General features: G+C 31.8%; 2 protein-coding genes across 2 annotated transcripts; both read left to right on the plus strand.

Annotated features, from left to right (window-relative positions):
* The first annotated feature begins 9208 nt into the window (after positions 1 to 9208).
* Positions 9209 to 9900, plus strand: LOC108217673 (MFP1 attachment factor 1). The gene has a single exon (XM_017390548.2). The coding sequence runs from the start codon at positions 9298 to 9300 to the stop codon at positions 9718 to 9720; it is 423 nt and encodes a 140-aa protein (XP_017246037.1). The 5' UTR covers positions 9209 to 9297; the 3' UTR covers positions 9721 to 9900.
* An 11247-nt stretch (positions 9901 to 21147) lies between these two features.
* On the plus strand, positions 21148 to 22057 carry LOC108216014 (F-box protein GID2). The gene has a single exon (XM_017388664.2). It carries the CDS (start codon positions 21273 to 21275, stop codon positions 21825 to 21827), a length of 555 nt encoding a protein of 184 aa, XP_017244153.1. The 5' UTR covers positions 21148 to 21272; the 3' UTR covers positions 21828 to 22057.
* Positions 22058 to 24878: the final 2821 nt, after the last annotated feature.

Consider the following 24878-nt stretch of genomic DNA (forward strand, 5'->3'; position numbering starts at 1 on the left):
AATCATTTACATTATCATAAAATCAATATATGATTCTTATTTTACATATCCTATTTTATTTGTTAATTATTATTATTATATGACTAGCTTTTTAAACCCGTGCAAAGCACGGGTTGCTTTAAATAATTTTTTTAATATATTTTATATCCTTTTGTCATCTTTTTTAAATTGATGTTATTATAAAAGTAATTTAAATTATATATCTATGTTTATATTAAGTCGTATTATGTTAGTGTCTATAGGTGCACATATCCTCACTACTATGATATTTATTAAAATATAAACATTAGAAATATACACTATTTAAGATTTTTATATAATTAAATTATCACTTACCTAAAATTATTGAAAATTTGATTTACGAAATGAGATTCTTGCCGAATCAGAGTTTTTGTCATATAATTATATATATTATATTTAAAATTATTCATATATATATATATATAATTTTATTAAATCATAATAATTAAATATTCTAAAAATCGGCCGATTAACCGATTAGTCGATAATCAGACGGATTTTTAGTCTGATTTGACAAAATTCGGTTGAATTGATGATTTATTGGTCTAAAATTGGATTAATTAGTCGAAAATCAAAAGAATATTAAAATTTACAAAATGTGTGGGAGAAATTTAAAATTTTAAAAATTATGATATATATCATCTTTACATATATAATATTAAACTAATTCTGAATAATGTTCCCACTAATCATTCCGATACATCGCTGATTTTCTGATTCCCGTTTTTCACAATACCGAATTTTTATTTATTTATTAAATCATAATTATAAATATAATACAAAATATGTATTGAATTCTTAATGTAAAGTAATTAATGTATATTAATGAATGGATATTAATGTATAATAAATAGGTTAATATTAAAAGTCAATAATAAACTTTGTATAAAGTGTATATATGCATAGTGAGCAAGGGTATATAAGTCCTTTCGAATTAAATTACTCAAAGTTCCTCTATTAGATATATAATCTATACTATACTATAATAAGCCAACATGGTATAATTTTTAGTCGTACAAATTTTTGGTTTGGTCATGTTCTTTTTGTACTTCTTTATACAAGTAGAAGTCATATAGGTCTATTGCTCTTATTTTTTTAAACAACTTCAGATACTAAAAACACTCCTCATCTATTACAAGACAAAATTTTATCATTATCCTCTTAAATATAATTAGTTGAAAAAAATGAAACTACTATTAATAATATATATTAATACTAAAAATACTTATAAATAAATGTTCCAATTATACTAAAATACTAAGATAATTTTAAAATTTAACTTATAAATAATAAATTATGAATTATATATTCGCCCGTGCTTCGCACGGGTTAAAGGCTAGTAGATAATAGATAATAGATAATAATAATTTGGGGGATTTAAACGGAAATTAGGCGATGTTTAAATGGTTCCAACTTCCACCTCAACTTTATAATCTCTTCATATAAATCATATAATTAATATGTACATAATTAAATATCAATCATTTATTTAATTATAATACATAATCTATACTTGAGTTTATATATTAACAAAATTATTTTTATTTAAATTTGGTGCATAGCACATGTAAAATACTAGTAATAAAATAGTAATTGAATAATAATAGAATTGTTTTTAGCTTATTTTTTTGTTTATATAATTATTTATTTTGTGTTCTAAAATTTGCACAAAAGCTCTGTCAGCTTCTCATTTTTATTTGATAAAAATTTTATAGAGCTATTTCGAAATAAATTGTTTCGGTCTTCAAAATTAAAATATTTAATTTTGTTGAGATGTAATTATGTTCGATGAATAATGGTTAATTTTAAAAATCCTAAACAAGATATATGTACAAGTATAATAGTTTATATGATAATGATATGGTTCACTAAATTAGGACTTTTCGGTATTGATTCTAATGTTTGCGTACTCTGATTTTGTTTAGGCAGAAAGTATCAAAGTGAATCACCTGTGCCAAATTTGAATATTCACAGCATTCATGCTTGCCATTTTTACAACAATGATGTGCAAAGTCTAAACTTTCAAAACAAGACTTGGTTTGCGGTATTAATTCTAATCATAAGCCTGTTTGCCTACTCAGATTTTGTTTAGGCAGAAAATATCAAAGTGAATCACCTGTGCCAAATTTGAATATTCACAGCTTGCCATTTTCACAACAATGATGTGCAAAGCCTAAACTTCCAAAACAAAACTTGTAACACTCCTGGTTCAGATATGGCTGCACAATTAATCAACGGTGCGATCCTCAATTCAATGTGGAGCATCTTAAAAGCCATCTGGTAACCACCACGAAGGAAGCAATTGATGGAATTCTAACCAGTACATCAAGCATTCACATCATACTGAATCGGTGTGGAATGTGGATAAACAACTTTTTTACACTGCGTCTCAATCACATAACATGAATATTAATTTTTTTTCCTGTGTTATCATTTTGATATCCACCATTCTACTCAAAATGCACGTGACTTATTTATTTTATGCAACGGTAAAAAATTATATAATATGCATATTATTATTTTTTCAGTGTTCATTCCAATCAATCATCGTTATAAAAAATTTTATATCTGTGTTATCATTTTGATATCCATCATTCTACTCAAAGTGCACATAATTTATTTATGTTATGCAACGGTAAAAAATTATATAATATGCATATTATTATTTTTCCAGTGTTCATTCCAATTAATCATTGTTATAAAAAATATTATATACGAACTACCTTACTTTCGGAGCTGGATCTGTCATTGTGCTCAATTATATCTGCCTATCCTCAGTTTCACAATAAGACATATCTTGGGATATTCCTGTATGAAATTGGGTTTCAAACAAATAAGTATCACAAAGTTTTGGTATCACAAAGTTTTGGATCTCATCGAAACTTTAAGGGTCTACTTCCAAGTATGTGTCATGCCTATATTCACATTAGATAGACCACATGTTTGCGAAGTTATTGGCAAAGACAAAGGCGGCTTCACCAATGAGCTATGAATTTCTGATGCGCCGGATATAGGGTGTATTCAATTTATTTATGTAATATCTAATATGTAATAAATTAGATACTGAGAGATAAACTGATCCTCTTTTGGATTTTGCTTTTAAGTGTATGTGATGAAAAATCTGTTCAAAATATTCTCTATGTTGTTGTTTGATATTTAGCTGTTCAATTTGATCATGAATTAGGAGTAGATGTGTTGATAATAGTTATTCATGAAGATACCGATGCATAACACAAATTTCGTAGTGTTCTTGTGGACAAATCCGATAGTTTCCAAAGAATAATCCTGCTGTTATACAAATTGAGAAGGAGCTGGATTGAAAATCAAAAATGACTTATCCAATTTATGAAGATGTTGGATTGGAAACGGGCCTACGACTATCATGTTCGCGTTTGCTTTTACCTACTGTCGATGAATAGACCGTGCTTCACCTTATAATTGATAGAGAAAATGTTCTTGGTTGTTCGGTGGACCTCCTGCATGCGGCGACAACAACAGGACAGCTCCAAGGCACTCTAAAAGTGACATTTCTCAAGGAAATTGGCGAGGGTGATGGTATAGTACATGAATAGTTTGTTTTAGTAGCCGAGGAGTCAGTGAAGTAGAAACTTCTCATTGCATATGGTCCTGTTGTTTGATATGATAATAATGAGACGAAACCCTACCAAAATGTGTCAGTTCTGATGCAAAATATAATTTGGAACTTTTCAACTGATATCAATTCTTGAAAATTTATTTTATAACGAAATATATAAAAGTATAAAGAATAACTGAGAACATCTTCAAACAAATAAATTATATTAATCATGTATGCTATAACAATCTACATGTTTTCTTCTGTAACCTTAGTTTTCAAATAATTGTTCATTTTTATTAGGATCGTCATTAAATGTACACGGAGTTGTATATGAGTTGTGGTGGGGAGGAAAGATAAGTAGAATAAGATGCAGTTAGCTAATTTTAAAAAATTGAACTTTTTTGGAAATGTCTATAAAATTGTGCAACTAAGTCCGGAAGAAATAATATTATATTTTATAAAATTATGACTCACTTAACTAGTTTAACAAATGGTACGAGAGCTCTAGATTATGAGCGTTATGACCATCCTTACAGATAAGATAGGCACATGGGCCAACCCAGGATGGATGTAAGGACCAGAAAGAGAATCTTTTTGGGCCAAAGTCAATAGTTCAAATTGACTTGTAATATGGACTCAAGGGAAGAAAGATCACATATTAGAAGTTAGATGTGTAATAGGAGAGATTGTTAAAATTTGTCACACATAAATTGTCACGGTAAGAGATAGTTAGACGGGAAAAATATTGGCACCTATCACAATATATTTGACATTCACTATCATTAACGAAATGTAATACCATTCAGATACAAGAACATCATATTTAAAAGAAAAAAGAAATCTATTATATATCTAATACAACAATTTTGAGTAAATTAATTCAACATGACTAATATACCCTTTGCTCATTACACATATTTTAATATATATAAAAGTTATTATTGACTTTTAATACTAACGTATTTATTATACATCAATGTCTAAGCGATGTATTTATTATACATTAATGTCTAAGTATTAATATACATTAATTATAACATTATCATTATTTGAAATTATTTTAATTATTTTTTTTGAGTAATATTATAATGACATATATCTAATCATTTTTAAAATTTTAAATTTTCTCCACAAATTTTGTAAATTTTAATATTCTACCTATTTTTGACTGATTAATCCAGTTTTGATCAATTAATCATCGATTTAATCGATTTTACCAAATCGTATTAAAAATTCGTCTGGTTATCGATTATTCGTTTAATCGGCCGATTTTTAGAATATTTAATTATTGTGATTTAATAAAATAATATATGATTTAATAGAATTATATATATGATTTTTTAACTATACGACAAAGACTGTGATTCGACAAGAATCTTGTTTGTTTTTATCAAATTTTCAATAATTTTAGGTGAATGATAATTTAATTATATAATAAAATTTTAAATAGTGTATATTTTTTTATATTTATATTTTAATAAATATCATCATAATGAGGATATATGTACATTTAGATATCAAGATAATATGACTTAAAATACAAGTACATATAAAATTTAAATTATTTTTGTAATATAAATAATCTCAATTTCTTAAAAAAAATAATAAAAAATATTACAATATATCAAAAAAATAATTTAAAGCAACCCGGGCAAGCACGGGTTAAGAAGCTAGTTAAAGTAATACATGAAATTATATTTTATATTTTGTTTAAAATGCATGTGAAGCCTTCCTCAATTTCAAAAGCAAACAATCGAGACGGTGGGAGTATTACTTTTTCACTTATGCCATAAGCGTTGCTAAAACAGACATATGAAATTTCCTGCATCACCACATTTGTGAAACAGAACAATGATACGCAACTCAGAAGTTTGTTTCCTGTTTTTGAAAACATGATACCAAGTTGAGGTGGTCAAAAAGAGACGCTGATAATCATCAGGGATACACAAAGTATTATCCACTCTGGTGTAAAATTTACATGGTCCATCTGAAAAATGAACAATTATCAGCTGCAAGCCTACCATTGGATTATTACACATATAGGTGTAAATGGTAGCAGATTTTGAAGGGCATTCATCAGAAACAGTAATGGAAGCAGATACTACAAAAAGCAAAATTGACTAGCTTCCAAACCACACAAGCACAACCCACAAAAGGATAAAACATAAAAGGCCAAAACTTTCATACATCTTAACCCTATAAGTTGGACAGGAGTGACCTTATTTTAGGGACTGAAAGTAACAGAGATTGAATCAAAAGGTGGTTATAAAAAACCCTAAAAAGTTGGCCAAAAAAGGTCCCTTGTTTCATGATATGTATAATGTAGCAAGTAGCAACCCTTTTCTTGAATTTACCATCTCTTCTTTTCTCATTTGCTTTCTTGAAAGCAAGTCTCTTCTTTTTCTCTGTTTCTCAACATCTCTGCGGTGAACATGCACTTGGGTTGGTTTCATAAGCTGATCTTCCTGGTTTTACTGGTCTCTGCTGAGGAAAAACAGTTGCCCTTGTCTCAAAATGAGAGTTCCATGAGATCTGTGTCTCAGAATGAGGGTTCTGGTCTTGCCAAGGCCGTGACAGAACTGAAGCAGAGGAGACAACAAGAACAAAAACAAGAACAGCAGCAGCAGCAGAGTGAAGCACCAGCAGTGCATTCATTGGATCAGTTCTTCGCTGGCAAACGAAGCGTGCCGAACGCTTCAGACCCTCTTCACAACCGTTGATTTTAGATCAGATTAATAAATGTTAGTGATGTTCATCAACTTCAAGTGTTTGATAAATTTAACCTTTGTTGAAAAAATTATATGTAGAAAAAAAGCTCCTACTGTTTTCTCATGGCTTCTTTAATCATGATAGGTGAATGCTGATTATGCTGTGTAGTGATATCTCCTCGAAAATTGCACCATTAGCTTAATTTCAGTTTCTTTTGTGTCTGTTTACTTGATTTCTCTTTTTATTAGTACTGTATTTTGTAAATTGCACCAACTTTACAGAGAATATATATACTTTTTGGCTCTAATTTCTTCTTGTGGCTCCACAAGATTGCTGTGTGTGATCTGCATGTCCCTTCTTCTCTTTCAACTTTCTTTCTCGTGACTCATTTTGGTAGAAAACTTGACTACTCCATTAGTCCAATGTTTCCTTATGAGTAAATAGGTCGAGATTTTTAGAGTTTATTGCAATGAGATAATTTGATAAGTTTGTGTGACTGAATTTTCTGTGTTTTGGTGAAGCACAGAGTTAGCGAGGTCATGCATACCTTAAAAGAAACAGACTTTGTGATAATTAGACACTCACTCAATGATCTTGTATTTGACAAGATTTGAACTCTCGAAATCGGTCATTGTTCGCTTACTTTGCTTTTTCACACGGATCAATTCTACCCCCTGTGATTCTCCAAATTTTGGTGAAGAGTTGCAGAAAGAAGCATTCACTTTCTCTCTTTACAATAAAGGGAGTAGAAACAAGTACAACTTCCGCAGATCTATATTACCTGTAAGAAGACAAAACTATAAAACTTATTATTTTTCTAAATTTTCTCAGCCTGGTTGAAAAAATCCATTCTTCTAAAGTTTACTAGTATTCTTTTTACCTTGTTGTAATTACATTTTGAGCTTAAACTTACGTGGTTTTTGATTTACGAGTAACAAATTTAATCGAATCAAATATTTTATGCTCAGTAAAGAATGAACAATGAGGTAGAAATATACAGGAAAAAAGAAGAAAACATACTATGCAAACAGAAGTACAAACCAAAGATTTGAACCTCTATATGTGAAAATTATACACAAATCCAGTCTGGTACCAATCTGTAGGTAAAAGGATGAAATCCTTATCAATTTTAGGGACCTTGGTTCGATCAGATAGTCCCTGCTGTTAAGTGACAATACTGGGCCCATTTATGGGTCGAGAGTGAAACACATGCGCCCATCTCTACCTAATATCATAATAAATCGCCAATTCTCTCAAAACCTGAGAGTGTTAGTGTTAGGAGCAGAGCTTATCATATTGTATTCTAACACCGACCACATACCAACGAAACTGAACCAAGAACCAATTTCACAATGTAGCATGAGCTAACTTATCGGCCCATTACCTCCATGTTGTGGAGAAGTTGGGGGTATTCAGAGAGTAGGTTGACAACTGCAAGACGACGGAGGTTTTAGTAGAGATATATCGCGCTATGTGGGTGGCAGAGATGGTAATGAAGCTGCAGCTGAGCCTGAGGGTCTGTTATGGCCTTTGATATAGAGGTCTGTTGGCAACAATTTCTCAATTCTTAATGCAGTTGACAATTTCCATTTGTAAAGCTGTATTAATGTTTAACATCAAATTGGCTATTGCATGCTGATAAGACAAACTTACCAGCTCAAGCATGTAGTGTTAGAATATGACCAAGCTCTAGACTCTAGTTGATGTTGCGTGCCCAAACCGTCATATTATAAAGCAACAAGGACACAACAACAACAGTGTTAGCTTCCATCTAACCAACCAAATTGGATGCAAATAACTTGTTAACAAAACTTAAAATATTGGTTTGATTTTAATTGATCTAAATTAGATAAATATATTAGATCAAAATATCAGATCAAAATGAGATAATTTAATATCTATTGTGTGCACATACTGAGGACTAAGGGGCGTTTGGATGAGTTTAAAATAAGTGCTTATTGCTTAAAGTAAAAAAGTGAAGTAGAAGTTAGAAGCAAGTTAAGAGTAGAAATTAGAAGCAAGTTAAGACTTATAAGTGATAAAAGTGTTTGGAAAATAAGTAGGAGTAATGAGACAAAAGCTAGTAATCGTAGCTTTTTTCAAATACTTCTTGTCTTCTTACACAAACAGTACAAATAAGTGCTTTTAACTTATCATTCAGAAGCCGGGCTTATAAGCTCGTGCCAAACACCCACTAAATTTCCTGACTTAAAAGTCCCTGGATCTTAACAAATTGTTGTTTCACCTTTCACGCACTCTAAACTACTTATGTCTTACAGTACTATAGATTTCCGTACTTTTCACGAATGATTCGCACAAGTGCTCTAACACCATTACACCACTCGCAATATGTTTCTGAGCTACATACGTTTCACCATTTTCAATTTTACTAAAGTACTGTAACAAGGAAGTTAATTCAGTTGAGTAAAAGTAAAACTTACTCCACTCCACTTCCTCACCTGAATCAAACCTTTAAAGTCCTCACGGAACAATACCGAAAACTAAAAGTAACACATCAGTATTTCAATAAATAAATATTTTAGCAAAAATCACCTCACTAAACAATTTTTCCTGAGCGCCAACTCTCCCCAACAGGGTCATTGGACTTTTTTGATAGACACCTCTGACTCCGAGTACATTATTATCTATTTAAAAATATTATTTTAAATTTCTTCTCCTGAATAAAATAAATAGTAATTATAATCAGTTATAAAAATAGTTTTGTTATGTAATAAAATATTTAAAATTAAGTATAAAAATTAAATAATTTATAAAATATAAAAAGAAATGACTAAATTTTGACAAATACATTTGAAAAGATTCGAATACACAAGTAACGTTTCAAAAATTCGAACACTGAATACGCCTTAAACGGACTTTTATATTAAAATAAGATACTCGGATATTTCATTGTGTCCTGTAAACAGACTAACAGAGCAAGCAAGAGAAAGAGAGAAACAAGAAGCCCTAAATCAGAGCCCAAATCAACAATGGCGGACACGCAAGAACAAGCCCCAAACGCCGAGATTTCGAAGTCCGAGAAGCCAAGCATCTCCTTCTCCATCTGGCCCCCTTCTCAACGCACTCGCGACGCCGTCATCTCCCGCCTCATTGAAACCCTCTCCTCCCCCTCCGTCCTCTCCAAGCGCTACGGCACGCTCCCCGAGGCGGAGGCCGCCGCCACCGCCAAGATCATCGAGGAAGAAGCCTTCGCCGCCGCATCTAGCTCCGCCGCGTCCGACGACGACGGGATCGAGATTCTCCAGGGGTACTCTAAGGAGATTAGTAAGCGGATGCTTGAGACTGTTAAGTCTAGATCTGGTGGGACCGGTGGTGAGAAGGCGAGTGAAGGACACGTGGCGGAGGAGGTGAAAGTTGAGCAGGATGAGTCGTCGGTGACGGAGAGTAATTAGGCGTTTTATTGATCTATCAGGTGCTTTCTGTTTGTTTTCATAATCGTAATCGTAATGATATGATGTTGCTATGTATGAGTATGAGTTGTGTTATTAGGATTCTATGTTTGTTATTTGTACGTTGATTATAATATGGATGATTGTTGGAAATGTGAGTTTGCGATTGTGTGTTTTTGGTAAGTATATTTATTTTACCTTTCCAATGCATAGGGTTTGTCTTTGATTAGGAGGATTGATTTTGAGATTGTGGTTAGGTAGTGGAGGCCTGAATGTCACAATTCGGGATTACTGGTCGAAAATACCACATGAGATGAGTTTGGATGTGAGACAGGATTAAAATGTCACTGTGTATTGTGAAAATAAAGAGAAGAGAAACACCAAACTATACATAATGCAGCCTGCTCATAGCCCAGGGTCTGAGGGTGTGTTGTGACTTGTGACTTGTGACTTGTGAGCACATATTCCTAAACATTTTGAAAATTAGCATTTAGGACATGTGCATTGCAGAAGGTATGTAAACATGTGTATCACCATCACATTTTCTGAGCTGACAATTACTAGATGCCTTCAATACTTTAAATTGGAGTGTTTAGGATCAAGAAATGTGTTTTGTGGAAATGTAAGCTTAATACGGTTAATTCTAGAGAAGTAGTTGTACAAAGGAATATTCAACTTATCTAAGAACTCTAGCATCCACTCCCTTCGATATTATTAATACTAAGAATCTGAAAGTTGAATTGGCAACGGTGTTCAGCACTTGTACAAGAGTTTTGGTGACATAAAACCTTTTCCAGATCATCTTTTATAAACAAGGATGACTATCCCAATTTTAAGATACTTTTCACATTTCACCATCTTAATTTTTATAGTTGGGACGAGCATGAAGTTTTTACCTTGTATCATTTATCCCTTTATATTTAACTTTTTCACTGGGATGTAACTTTATGAGCATACTAGTCTTCTTAAGTAGCTTGATTTGAAAATCTTACTTCTTCAAAACTTGACATGTGATGAATTTTTGTTGTATGTACTAATTTAGACACTATCAACAAAGATTTAGTATGACTATAGACTGATATCTTTCAGCTTGGGTACTTTAGATATTTGTGTTGGAGAAGGGATAATGCAGAAATTAGATGCATATGATGGCACTGTACTGTTTGGGGCAGATTTTGTTTTGCAGGCAAGCTGTACTTAATATTTAACTAGGAAATTGCCTGCAACTAGTGTTCTCTAGTGTGCTACTGGACTTGCATTACCAGATAGGAGCTCTACCTTGACATGTTACTAGGACATATTAAACATTTGCTTTCGAGTTGTTTTGGTTGTAAAAACAAGTAATGTATGTCTCCTACCTCACAAATGATCATGCACTAAAGTTGGTATTTATTTAACTTCTAAGCATTTTACGGAGTGCTAGTCTGCTAGATGTGATTATGTCTCAACTCATCGGTGGTTGTAGAATTGAATGCTAGATCTCTAATACCTCATAAATGATCATGCACTAAATTCAACTTCTAAGCATTTTATGGAGTGTTAGATGTGATAATGTCTCAACTTGAAGGCGGTTGTATATTTTAACTATAGGGATGTTCTCCTACTCATTGTTTGCTGTCGATTGTGCATTATGCTAATTTGTTAATACGGAAAACAGGAGTCCCATGCTCTGCATCTTGCATGTCAATTGTGCTCTCTTTACTCCATCTGGTATTTGTTTGCATACATTGTGAATGTCTGGGTAAGGTGAAGCAGCTGCTTGAAAGTTGATTGCCTGTTTAGCAATAAATTTTGTGCCTCTTGGCTATTTAGCATTTACCTTGAGCAATAAAGATAGGCAAGCCGAGATAATTGTAAAAGAAATTGAGGTTTGTGTGGTCAGTAGTGTGTTATGACTGTCATCCATCCCAAATAAGGTCAAAAACAATTTGTAGATCAACTGAACTTTCTGTTATGTAGAACCTCCGAAGTGGCTAAGTGAGAAACGAAATTGAAGAAGACTGGATTTAGTTTTCTTATATCTATGAATTATGATTGTATCCTTGTTGCTTGTTTTATCACCCGCCAAGTAAAGTGGGAAAAAAAAAGAGTGATACAGTTATTAAACTGGGGGAAACTTTTTGTTACATAAGAATATAAGATAATCTAATCGAGGAACTGATGTGAGGGCAGGAGTCATTGTTATTGTTATAGTTACTGTAGTATTATTTAAGTTACTATAACACGTGCGTCTAACCTTCTTGTCTCTGTTTCAAGTTAAAAATTTATTTAAGCTTCAGATAATCAATTTTAGAGAAGTAATTGTGCAGGAAACTCTACAAATCTGAATAAAAAGGTCGAACTTCATATTTGCTTATTAAATCTGAATTTTATTTTCAAAACAGTAAATAACACTCTCCAAATCCGAAATCCCTCGTCTCTTGAACAGAAAATGAGGATTCCTACTAAAAGTCGAGATGTTGTTCCTGTTTTTCTTATTTTTTTTTTTGTTTTTTGTAGAATTGTTTTTCTCAAAAATAATCTACTAAAATATGAAATATAAGATTTCTTCACCTTTTACATCAAGAGCTAGGAATTTACACCCTGCTCCCAGTTTTAAGCAGGGAGGAAAGCAAGTGAAAAGAAAGTAAAATTATTTGACTTTCTCTCCTATTGATGCTCCTGAGTTTTTTAAAGGAATGAAGCAAGTGATAATGAGTGAAAATATAACATCCAAAAGTGGGATGAACTCCTATTAATGCTCCTGAGTTTTTTAAAGGAACGAAGCAAATGATAATGATGAAAATATAACATCCAAAAGTGGGATGAACGTTTTCTTTTTTAGAGAAACTTAATGTAATAAAAATGAACTTTCTTCTTTTAGTTTGAGAGTAGTCTACACAAAATTCAATCAGAGTTGAGACTTGAGAGTAGTCTAAAGAAAATTCAATTTGAGCCTCTTTTTTTTTGGTAAGGAAATTCAATTTGAGCTTAGTATAATAAAAATGACCGATTTTTTTTTTTTTGGAACGGTTTAAAGAAAATTCAATGTGAGCAATGAAATCTTTAAATATTTACCTTAACATTGCGGATTCAAAAGGCTAATAAAATAAAAAGTATTTAATAAGTATGTAACTTGCTCGTGTTAATTGGACATTGGATAATAATCAAATGGGATCATTTTGCTTATATTAAAGTAAGTATTTACTGTTTCTAAGTTTGAACCTATTTATAACTGAAAATTAATTTTTTATTTGTTTGTTTGGATTTTTTTGATATTTACAATTTATTAAATAATATTATTAATATCATAATAAATACGTAAATTATCTTTTAAAATGATTATATATATTTTATAAAACCAACTTAATAATAAAAGTCATCTGAACAAGTTAATTTTTTTTTAATTTATTAGATTTGGACTTATAAGTTACAAGTCAAATAAGAACTTTTTTACATAAATTATAAATTAAATAGATTCTGATTTATTAGTAAGGATTTAAATTGAATAAATTCTTTACACAGATTATAGATAAAATCAACTATGACCAATAAATTATAATCTAAACTCTAAAAGCCCTAATCAAAGACACAACAAATACATGATCACTTAAAAAAACTATCTCAAGATAATTATCAAATATTGAATCGATATTAGTTTTTTTTTCCAGAGATATTAGTTGTTTTAAGTAAATGTAAAATCAATTAAATAATATTATAGAGAAATTTTGTACTTGCCAATCTTTTACCATAAAGGGATCAAATCGATATTTACAGTGTTAATTTAGATTTCTCCGAAATCCGAAGTATGGGAATATTTAGTTGGGTTCATATATATAGCATAATATCATAATTCGTAACTAATGTAATTATTAAATCAAATAAACATTTGATGAGCTACACGGGCAGATCATGCATTGAGAAACGAAATTTGTTAGTCATTCAGATTTTAAACATTTGATGAGCCATGCCGGCAGATCATGCATTCTAAAACGAAATTTGTTAGTCATTCAGATTTGTGAAGTGATCAATTTCGATGAAAATATGCAGAGTATAAAATTACATTATTTATCCGCCACGAAATTATGCCCAAGTCAAGTGGAAATAATACGAGTCCACCATCCTCGTGGTTCCCGTTTCAAATAAAAAAACTGGAACTAGCTCGTTGACATTCCGAACTCATGAAAGAGACAATCCACTGTTGAGAATTTATGAACAATTTTTTAGTGGTAACTAAAGATCTATGAACAAATCAAATATTAATCTTACATGCAATTGGAATAATACTTAGATCGTAGCATACATACCTGACAAAGAAACAAAAATGGAAACGGCAGTAACCTAACTTTTTTTTATATCAGCTATCTGATTATAATTTTCTAAAGTATAATGTTGTAGTTGGATAAGATGAATGAATTTGAAAGAAACAAAATGATATTTAAATGAAGAATTATGTATAATTATTTTTGCTATTTCATTTTTTATACCCTATATTAAATAACAAACACAATTAGTTTGGAAAGGAATTCTTTATTCTTTATACTCAATTTCCCTTCAAATATTATCCTAATAATTTTGCGCTTATTCAAATTTTTTCAAAACTCCATTTTATCTTTATCATCTCTAATAACTTTTAATTTGAGAAGTAAACACACTCGAATGATTCAATTTGTTAACAAGAACTCGAACTCACTAAACTTGATTTGATGATGATCTTTTGTACTTTAATTTAAGTTCCAACAAAAATACAATTTAAATAAATTTATCAGAGTTGATCAGAGTCGTAAATATACACAGAAACAAAAACTGTAATCAACTTTTTCATATTATTTGTCAGGATCTAAGCACAGGAGTACAATATACAATCTTTCCACAGGGTAGGTATCAATTACTGCATGCACCTTTGTGCAACAATATAAACTTTGAATAAATCAATAAAAAAACGTATAATCAAACCATGTATCTAATGGTGAAAAAAAAAGAGACTTTGAGAAGCCAGCTATCTAATGTCCTGGGCCTCTTTTGCTAGGTCCAGAAGCCAATTTGAACAACAAGCTCCTTATGCTGCTCTCTACGCTGCTTTCATCACTACTTGAATTATTATGATCAGCAGAAGCTACGCCGAACTGAGTCATTCCCATGGAGTTCGCTCCTTCACCGGGTTGATCACATCCCTCTGCTATCGTTGATCGCAAGGCTCGACATTCGATAGCTCCTAGCTGCGAAATGGCGAGCACAATGACTATTCCAAACACCAGCCAAAAACTCAAACTCGAACTCGAACGTCTGCTTGCCATTATACAATAATATTCTTCTTTGTTAAAAATCACGGAAATACACGAATACGAAAATTAAAAATTACGTAAGTACACGAATACGAGAATCAGAGATCACGGAAGTGCAAGAATACGAAAATTTATATGCGGGTCTTGTAGATGTGAGATTGTATGAATTGAGGAAGCAGATGAGGCAGAGTGGTTCTATATATAGGGAGATGCGAGGAGAGCTGTATAAATGTGTTGACTTGTTCCGCAAGCTAGACGATATTACGATGTGAACGTATATCGGCCCGTGTATTCGTGGCCAAGACCAAGGACCAGCGAGTTGGAAAGCGGGGGCATGAGCTTTTACTTTGAAAAATCTGGCTTCTTGACTCTTTGTTGTGGGTCGAATTTGACATTTCAAGCGATTCCAAATTTCGTTTTGTCACTTGCGTGTAGTTTATTCTTGTGCCTTTATACCAACTCCCTTTTTGTGGTTAAGTTTGTACCAACTCCTTTTAATTATCTACACTTGCTGTGAAAAATCAAGTCCAAGTAGCTAGCTAGTTAGACGTGAAACAGTTTTTCCTTGTTGCGAGAAGAGTCAAAACGGGCTGTGTACATTTCTATCCTAACAAAAGAAATCTTTTCCAATCCCTGACCAGGATAAGTTCACGGACATAGAACCCTTCTGCCTACGCCTGTAAATGGATCGGATATCCGATCCGACCCGACCCGATCCGTGGTTAAATAAATGGATATGGATCCTTATCAAAAAAATCCGATCTGCTAATAATCCGATCCGATAATAATCCGGTCCGATAAAGAATGATATGGATATGATCAAATCCGATCTGTTAACGATCCGATCCGATTCATACTTAACTATATTATATATTATATATTATATATTATATTGTATTATAATATAATATAATATATTATTATTAATATATCACATACAAAATAAAAAAATCTAAAGATACAAGACAAAACCTTAAATCATATTTTCTTATAATCGATCAGCCACTCCTAATTCTTGACATGGCTCTCACTCTTGTTATCCGATTTATCTAATAATCACTCTTTTTTTATGTAGAGTGAGTATAAACACAGGAGCTAACTCTTCCATTTAAAACCTCCTCAATCACATGGTTCCGTATTTAAAACATATTTATCGATTTTAATCCTTATCAATAGAGGAGCAAATCATAATTTACTTCCTCCAAAAGTATTAAGCAACTTATTTATTATTTTTTTATTTACTTGATTAATTATGTGTTGAAGTTTTTATAGGAACAACCAACAAAGTTTTTATTAAATACTGCTTTATTAGTTTTTTTTTACCTATTACGCTAAAGTTTATGTATTAATATAGCTAGAAAATATCATCTTTTTTTTGTATGAAAGTTAAAACATTGTTCACGGTGAAAAAATATATTTCATAATTTTTAGTGGATCGGGGCTCCGATCCGATTATCCATGATCCGAGTGGACCGGATATGGATTGACTTGTAAAATATCCGACTCCTGATCCGATCCGATCCGAATCCGATAAATTTAAATGGATTAGGATATGGATTTAGCTAGATCCGATCCAAATCCGATCCGTTTACAGGCCTACTTCTGCCCCGGTTTCTCGGGGTCAATTTTTCGGGCAGGTGTATATCAATTCGAACTCGAAAAAATTCCGAATTTTCAATATATTAACTACTTCGAGATCAAAATTTTATCGGTCGAAAATACATCATCTGACAAAATCGGATTCTCGTTTTTATCAATTCGACATTGAAAAATAGTTTATGCATGAAATTGAGTATAATTTTTTATAAAATGACTTATGTTAAATTTTGATTGAAATGAGTTTCTGTATTCATGACATAAATAGCATCAATTAAAACAACTCATCTGAATTATCTATGCAAAAATTTGTACTTAATTTTATGCATGTTGTACCGCTCTTCTAAATTTTCTGAATAATCAATTTTAAATAATTTATTACTGAAACTTCTCATGATAATTATACACTCATATTATATTATTTTAAAACATTATTATGTAATGTAATCCGATTCGAATTCGAATCCAGTAAAATAAGCCAGGTTTGACACCGGCGCATCGACGGAGCTCGGGCGTGATCAATTTACCTAGAACATGTTATCTGCAGACCTGCGGAGGTAGTTAGATACACACAGGTACGATCAAACGCGTAACAAGATGATTTACATCTGTCCCGCGTCTCTATTGTCTGGGATGATTTTCTTGGTAGGTTCTCTAACTAATATTATACGATTATATCTTACTACTACTGGTGAGTTACTACCGCTCGTATTAATTATACGAAGAAAGTGATCCGCAAAGAAATTAGCTGGCACTCTGTCTAAAGGACAGGGCAGCTGGGCAGTTGAGAGAATGTCATTTTTGTATCATGCAAAGCTAATCTTTTGAACTGTACGTATGTGTACCTCATTTTTGTACAAGACGGTGGAAACTATAAAGTTCTAATGTCATCCTTTATTTAACAAGACGGTGCAAATTTCGATTTCAATTCTTCACGGTGCATGACAGAACCGATAATAATAATAATATACTAATAAATTTATCATATTGACGCATACAAATTCGTCACGCATATATTATAGATATATAACAAAATAAGTTTTGTTTTACCACGTAATGTCCAGAGCCCGCCTTCCTTGATGTTATGGTCCTGCCAGCGGATAGCAGGTCTAACAGGGATGCTCGAGTCAACGCTAGAAGTGGTGTTGGGATATAGAAGGAGCGCTCGCAGCTAAACATGATTGATTTTCATCATTTTTTCTTGTTTATATCATAATCTAAATTATTTGCAGTTAAACCTCTTTTCGAATTTTAACCTTTCTTTATAAAATTTACTTTTAAGCTGTATTAATGTATTACGTGAAAATTACTAATCATAAATACTTTTTCATATACATGAAACCTCCCTTGTAAGTTGCCATGAATTTCTCGATTCGGTGATATATGGGCCTATCTGATTTGTTAGTTGTTCTTGCCTGCTCCAGCTAGGGCTGTAAAATGATCCCGGTGATCCCGGGTACCCCTCTGCTCAGGTACTGGATCATATTATTTTTAGTTTGTCCAGATTTGGGTCCGGGATCGTTTTATTCGGGTATAAACCGATCCCGGGTATTTGGGATTCGGATCTGAACCGGATATGATCCAGTATCGTATTTTCCAATTTTTTAACCGGGTAGTTTATGATCCATCGAATATGATCCGGATATGATCCACTAACATCAAATATCATTATTATTTCAGTTGTTCAAATAATTATCATTTAGTAATAAGTAAACATAATATTGTAAATTATAATAATTTTGAATTAAAACTTATAATTATATGTTGGTATATGTCATTTATTAAATATATATATGAAGATAATAAGCATGATCACATTAAATAAATCATATTTTATGAAGATATAAACTTAAATAAGATATTATAATTTTATAAAATGATGACTATTTATTTGCAAACATGATGGTGTTAAAATATAATATGTATATGAGTTTGAATCGAATATGAACCGTGGATCATATTCGGTTATTCGGGTAGGATCATATTATGAAAAATTATATGAGACCGAATCTGAGCGGGTATAGGTGTGCTCGTATCCGGGATCATATATTATACGGGCTTAATTTTTCCGCCAGATTTGGATCGTTTTCAAAACGGATATGAGACATGTATCATATTTTCGAGCCGGATATGAGCCGAGACACCGGATAGTCCGTATCGATTTACAGCCCTATCCAGCCCCCATCGTTTCTGGATCAAATTTCTCAACTCTAGTAAAAGCCCACAAGTCCACCACCCTTGTCCAGCCTTTCTCAAGTTTCTGGATCACTCATTTGAGGTTTGAGCTGTGTTGGATAAACGCAGGTGTATTATTATTATTACTAGCCTTTAACCCGGGCAAAGCACGCACGGGTATATAATTCATAATTTATTATTTATAATTTAAATTTTAATATTATTTTATTAGTATTTTAGTATTAATGAATTGAATTTTAATTAAATTATATTATTCAACTGACTATATTTTCTCCCGTTTACTTGAAAATGGACAAACCCGAATATATATATATATATATATATATATATATATATATATATATATATATATTAGGATTTTAGTACATTTAATCCGAATTTGTACACGTAGATTTAAAAATTAAAAAAAATCGAAAAATTCAAATCTTTTCCAAACATAGCCGATCGGTAATACCTTTGAAAGATTTGGTAATCTACTTAGCAAAAAAAAAAAAAAGATTTGGTAATCTAATCAATCGAATTTCAACGTAATTTTGTAATCTTCGTTTTTTTTACAGCAGTAACTTTCAAGATTAGAGTTGAAAAGAGTTATGTAATTGTTTGTGTTTATATTGAAATAGAACACGTTAAAGTTAAAAAAGTTACATGAAGGTTTTTGTTAAAAAAAGATATTTAAAATTGTATATTTATAACATCATTAAATTTTTTTTAATGAAATATCATATGATAATGTATTGTCATGAGTGTTTTTAGTATTTTAAACTGTTTAATAATGTAAGACCAATAGACTCCATATTTGTAGACTTGTAGTACCAAAAGGAGAGTACCAAACCAAAAAATATAACTAGAACCTTGGATTACAAATTATACACATGTTGACTAATTATAGTATAGTATATATTATTATTATGATTATTATTATGATTATTATTATTATTATTCACATTATCAAGAATTTTGATGATATAATCAAATATATTAATGTAATGTTTTTGAGTAAAAATGATAAACTACTACATCTTTTAGAAACTTAAAAGGTAAATTCTACATTTCACTTATATAATCGAAATTATTAAAATTACGTGCATGACAATAAATGACTACTCAAAAGTTTTTGTTTTTTTTTTTTGACGAAAAGCAAAAAATTTTAATAGATAACTGAAACCCAGCCGAGACAAACCCTCGAACTGTCAATTACAACCTGATTAAGAAACAAAAAACGAGCTAAACATATAGCCGCTTTGTTTTCAGATCGTTTAACAGATAGAATATTTAAATTCTTTATACTAAAAAGTATTACAATCAAATCTCGAACAATCCAACCTATATGAGTTGTGAACATAGTAGCATCGCAATTGACCTTCACATAAGCAGCAGCATCTGTAGCCCAATGTTCAGAATTATCAGTTACATCAACCGATATTGGATCAACAAATGACCCCAAAAGATGAACAATTTTATGTCGTGAAAGGTGAACTCTTACGATATTCACCACCGTGCCATATCTGATACAAGCCTCACGGATTACCCAAAATATCATGTAACTCCTTCTTAGAAACATTACCGAGACCCATAACAAAACACACAGAAACGTCAAAACAGACACAAACATCCCAAAAAGATGGGCACGACCTTGATGACAAGGTACTTAACAAGAACTCACCCAAAAGGATTAGATCTTGGTTTTATTGATAAAACTAAGAAATACGAGAGAAGATGGAAGAACGAAGATGATTAATCAGAGGGGATGAAGGATGAAGAGCGGAGAAGTGGGGGTTAGAACTTGGAGTCGACTCTCAAAACTGCAAACCCTAATTTTAGAACCCCTGACACGATGACTACTCAAAAGTTTAGATGATTTCAGTTTAAGTTAATGTTCCTATCTTGTTACGTTCTGCAAGAACAGTCAAATTAAAAATTCATCTGTATTTTTTATGTTTAGACTAAATTTTATTACTTTCTATTTTAACATAAAATCTAGAATATAATTGAAGTGTTTATTTTTTGATTTATTCAACAAAGATCCAGGGGAGTTGCTAGAACACCCGCGAGTTTAAGCAATTTATATCAAAATCTTTATCTAGTTTATGTTTTGTTAAAGAAATTGAGTCAAAAATCTGTATATTTTCAGTGATGTCGTTTGTCCAGATATTTTTCAATTCAAAAAGTTTACGACACGAACAAGTTAAATTTTTTGGAAAAAAAGTTTATTCAATTGTATTTATTCTACCTACTATCACTACAGCATTGTAAGTAAAAGGCTACGACAAATTGGGCAAAAGAAACAAAAAACAGATGGGCAGCATGAAGTAAATGAGCAACAAACGAGGGCAAAACCGTCATTTCATAAACCGCATTCATTTCTCATCATCCTTGTCTTCTTCGAAAAGCATAAAAAACAGTTGGCCCATAACACCCCCAATCTCTGCCTTAATTTATCCCAAATCCTACCTCACTTTATTCAATTCATCTTCTCGTCCTCTCCGATTCAGCTCTCTCATGAAGCGATCAATCATCTCCGGCGCCGATAATTTCGCCGACAATTTTGCTGATCGGAAAATGAAGAAGATCAAGGCGGACGACGGTGATGATGAGTCGGATAAGATTGAATCCGTTTTGTTAGATGAGAATCTTCTGTACGAGGTGCTGAAACACGCCGACGCGCGCACGTTAGGCTCGGCGGCGTGCGTTAACAAGCAGTGGAACAAGACGGCCAAAGATGAGCGCCTCTGGGAGCTGATTTGCACTAAGCAGTGGGCGAATATCGGGTGCGGTAAGCAACAGCTTCGTTCCGTGGTCCTCGCGCTCGGTGGCTTTCGTAGACTCCACGCGCTTTATCTCTGGCCGCTGGCGAAGCCGGCGGCGGTGACAGCTCCTCAGGCCACGACCGCGACGACTTCAGCGTGGCCGTGTCTTCCGACGCCGGTGAAATCCAGTCCGGCGGTGGCGCCGGCGGCGAAGACTCGGTGGGGGAAGGATGAGGTTCACTTGTCGCTGTCGTTGTTATCGATTCGGTACTATGAGAAGATGAATTTTAGTGGTAGAGGCAAATGAAGGACTTTGATTTCGAATAATTAAGCGATCATTTTCGATTTCTTTGTTTTTCGCAATTTTAATTTCTGAATTTTCGGTGTTGTATTAGATATATGAATGTATTGTATGTATGTATTCGATATGGAGAAAGTAGTATGAGCAATGTATTTGTATGATCAGATCTATCTATCTCTGTTGACTGTTGTATTGTACTAATAGTATTAAATTTTGAGTTATGATTTCTGACCTAATTGTTCTCGACGCCCTCTGCATTTTTTGCGCTTTCTTGTAATTCCATTAATTGTAATACTACAGTTTAACCGCAAGAACACGTAGAATAACTGTTCTTAAATCTGTGACCCGATCACGTCCCGAAACGACTCGATGTCCATCCCATGTTAGCTTACCTGAAATGACTCGAGGTCCATTTCAACATTATTATTAGCTCAGAATAATAATAATTTGTGATAAAGTGCTTCCTCACGTCCTTTATATATGTCATTTAACATTTTCTTTTTTCCGTTCTATAATGTCAAAATTTCTGCAAATACTTGCGAAATTCCTTTGAGAGCAGAAAAAAAGAAAGAAGCTTGCCTTGGGTAGTTTAAGCTATGTTGTATATATGTAGAGGATGCTTTGTGGGAGTAGATTACAAAAGGAAAGAGACGCAGGTGGAGTGTGAACAAGTAATGGGATGTGTGAATAATGGCGCACCTTTATTTTCTGTATAGTGTTTTGGCATTTCCTTTGGTTCTCCATAGTGGTTTGGCATTTCCTGTGGCTTTATTGGGCCAGGAGCCTTATAAAAAAGAGAAGCTAGACAAATGGTGCTTGTTTTGTTTGTTCAGATGCGTCTTCTTCCTTGTTGTGACCTGCTAGAGCTTGGACAAATCCAAAGAATTGGATGGAGAGAGCAAATTGTCACACTCATTGTATTTTGTCTTTTTAACTTGTACAGCTACATCGATTGTTATAAAACAATTATTTTGACGCTTGCTGATTGATTTTCCGTATATGGCTACTATCCAAGTACTTATTAAACAAATTTAATTTTTTTTTTGAAAGTAAACAAATTTAATTTTGTTAGCCTGTTATAAGAACTCGTGACTTTAAGTGAAGTATGTTTTATAAATTTATTTAACTCTGAATCACGAACAATAATATTATTTTTGTTGTTTTTACGGGACACTCTTATTCGTTTCCCCCTCCCTTTGATAAGTATAATAACAAATACATTTTGTTAAGACAGAGTATAAAATTAAATTGTCAAAAAAAATCTTACAAAATATACATACCAATGATAAATATAATATCATAAAATAATCTTTGATATATACTATTTTTCTCTTATTGTGCAAAAGTAGTTTTAACTAATACATTTGTATTAGTTAAAACTACTTTCTTTCAAAAATAAAAATAAATACATTTGTATTAAAATTTTGAACATAAATTTTTAATAATCGGATGAATTAAAATAAATTAGAAAAATGAATGTTAAAAATAAATTTATTTTTTCATAATTTAAAAAATAATAATTAATATAAAATTGATATACTAAAATAAAAAATTTATACATCATATGAGGGACCGAAATCTTCGATATTTCGATTCTAAACAGACTCGGCTGACGGCTGGCTATAGCTGGAGTTAGCCAACGTTACATTAAGTCCAGCCAGTTATCCAACCAAGGACTTTGGGCCCAAACGTAAGCCCAAGTATATCATACAACAGCTAGCCCACTGCACAAAGTTTGTTTACTCCAAGATCTTTGCTTCAGACGATCCTGATTACAGAAAAAAATCCCAATAACAAAACCAAGAAATGCTAGCATAGTGACATGCATAGAGCGTATTCCATTACTCAGATGCAACAATAATTTAGTTTTTCTAATCGAAAAAGTTTCGAAGAAGTAGACGCGCACCACTGAATTAGAATAAAGGTACAATAGAGCACATGTAAAACCAGTGGATTTCTTCCCTAAAACATACTTGCATATGTATGTCTGACGAAATATATGTAAATAATGAGAAAATGTTAATTAAAAAAATTTATTTTCCTCTTTCTTTTTTTTTGATAAAATTATTTTCCTCTTTCTGAAAACGGAACAAATTTATAATATTTTTCAATAAAGAAGGCATCTAATTTTTCAAGGATGAAATATGCGGTGAACATACTTTATTTATTCATAATTTATTATTTTTCTTATTTATTTGTATTCTGGAAGATAATAAACTCCGGGAAACTAATAGCAGATAAGAAAATATTGAATATTTGTAAAAAAAATATATAAACACAATTTTGTGAGTTCCCTCCCTTTAAGAAAAAAAATATAAATCACAATTCATAAGTGTTAGTGGAACATGAAAAGAATACAGACTATAAAGAAAGAATTTCTTTAATCACCAAATTGTCCCATAGATTTGGATTTGATTATGATCAGATTTTAGAAGGCTATCATTAATAGACACCACTCTATACATTATATAATTGATAACCTAAATTACGCACTTGGGTCAGTGTCGTAAAAAGCGGGAATCGGACTTAGTCGGTGAAGACACCGTCCAGCGATTAATCGGATAATCGGAGATTAATCGGAGTGATTAATCGGATCATTAATCGTAATCAATTTAATATTATTTTTTAAATTATATATATATATATATATATATATTAATATAATTATATATAGTATAAATTTATAGTCATACAAAATCAAAAGATTAATGATTTTTTATAACACAAAACATGTCTTTATATACATATACAAGTCCACTCATCTCATACATAAGCTTGAATTTAATTGAATTTGCAAAAGAAGATATTGTAAATTTATGTAATTAGAGTTTAGGAGCTAATATTGAAAGAGTGAAAGGTAATAAAAACAACTTTAATTTATGTGTTTTATCTAAAATTAAATTTAAAATTTTAAAAAATATTTTTACTTTTTATTTTTAAATTTTTTAAATTTTTTAAATTCCCCGATTTTTGACCGACTTTTTCCGATTAATCCCGACTTTTGACCGATTAATCCCGATTTTCAGAAAAAACGATTTTTTCACCGATTAACGCTTA

This window comes from Daucus carota, chromosome 4 (assembly GCF_001625215.2).
Source record: "Daucus carota subsp. sativus chromosome 4, DH1 v3.0, whole genome shotgun sequence".
In the NCBI taxonomy this organism is placed as follows: domain Eukaryota; kingdom Viridiplantae; phylum Streptophyta; class Magnoliopsida; order Apiales; family Apiaceae; genus Daucus; species Daucus carota.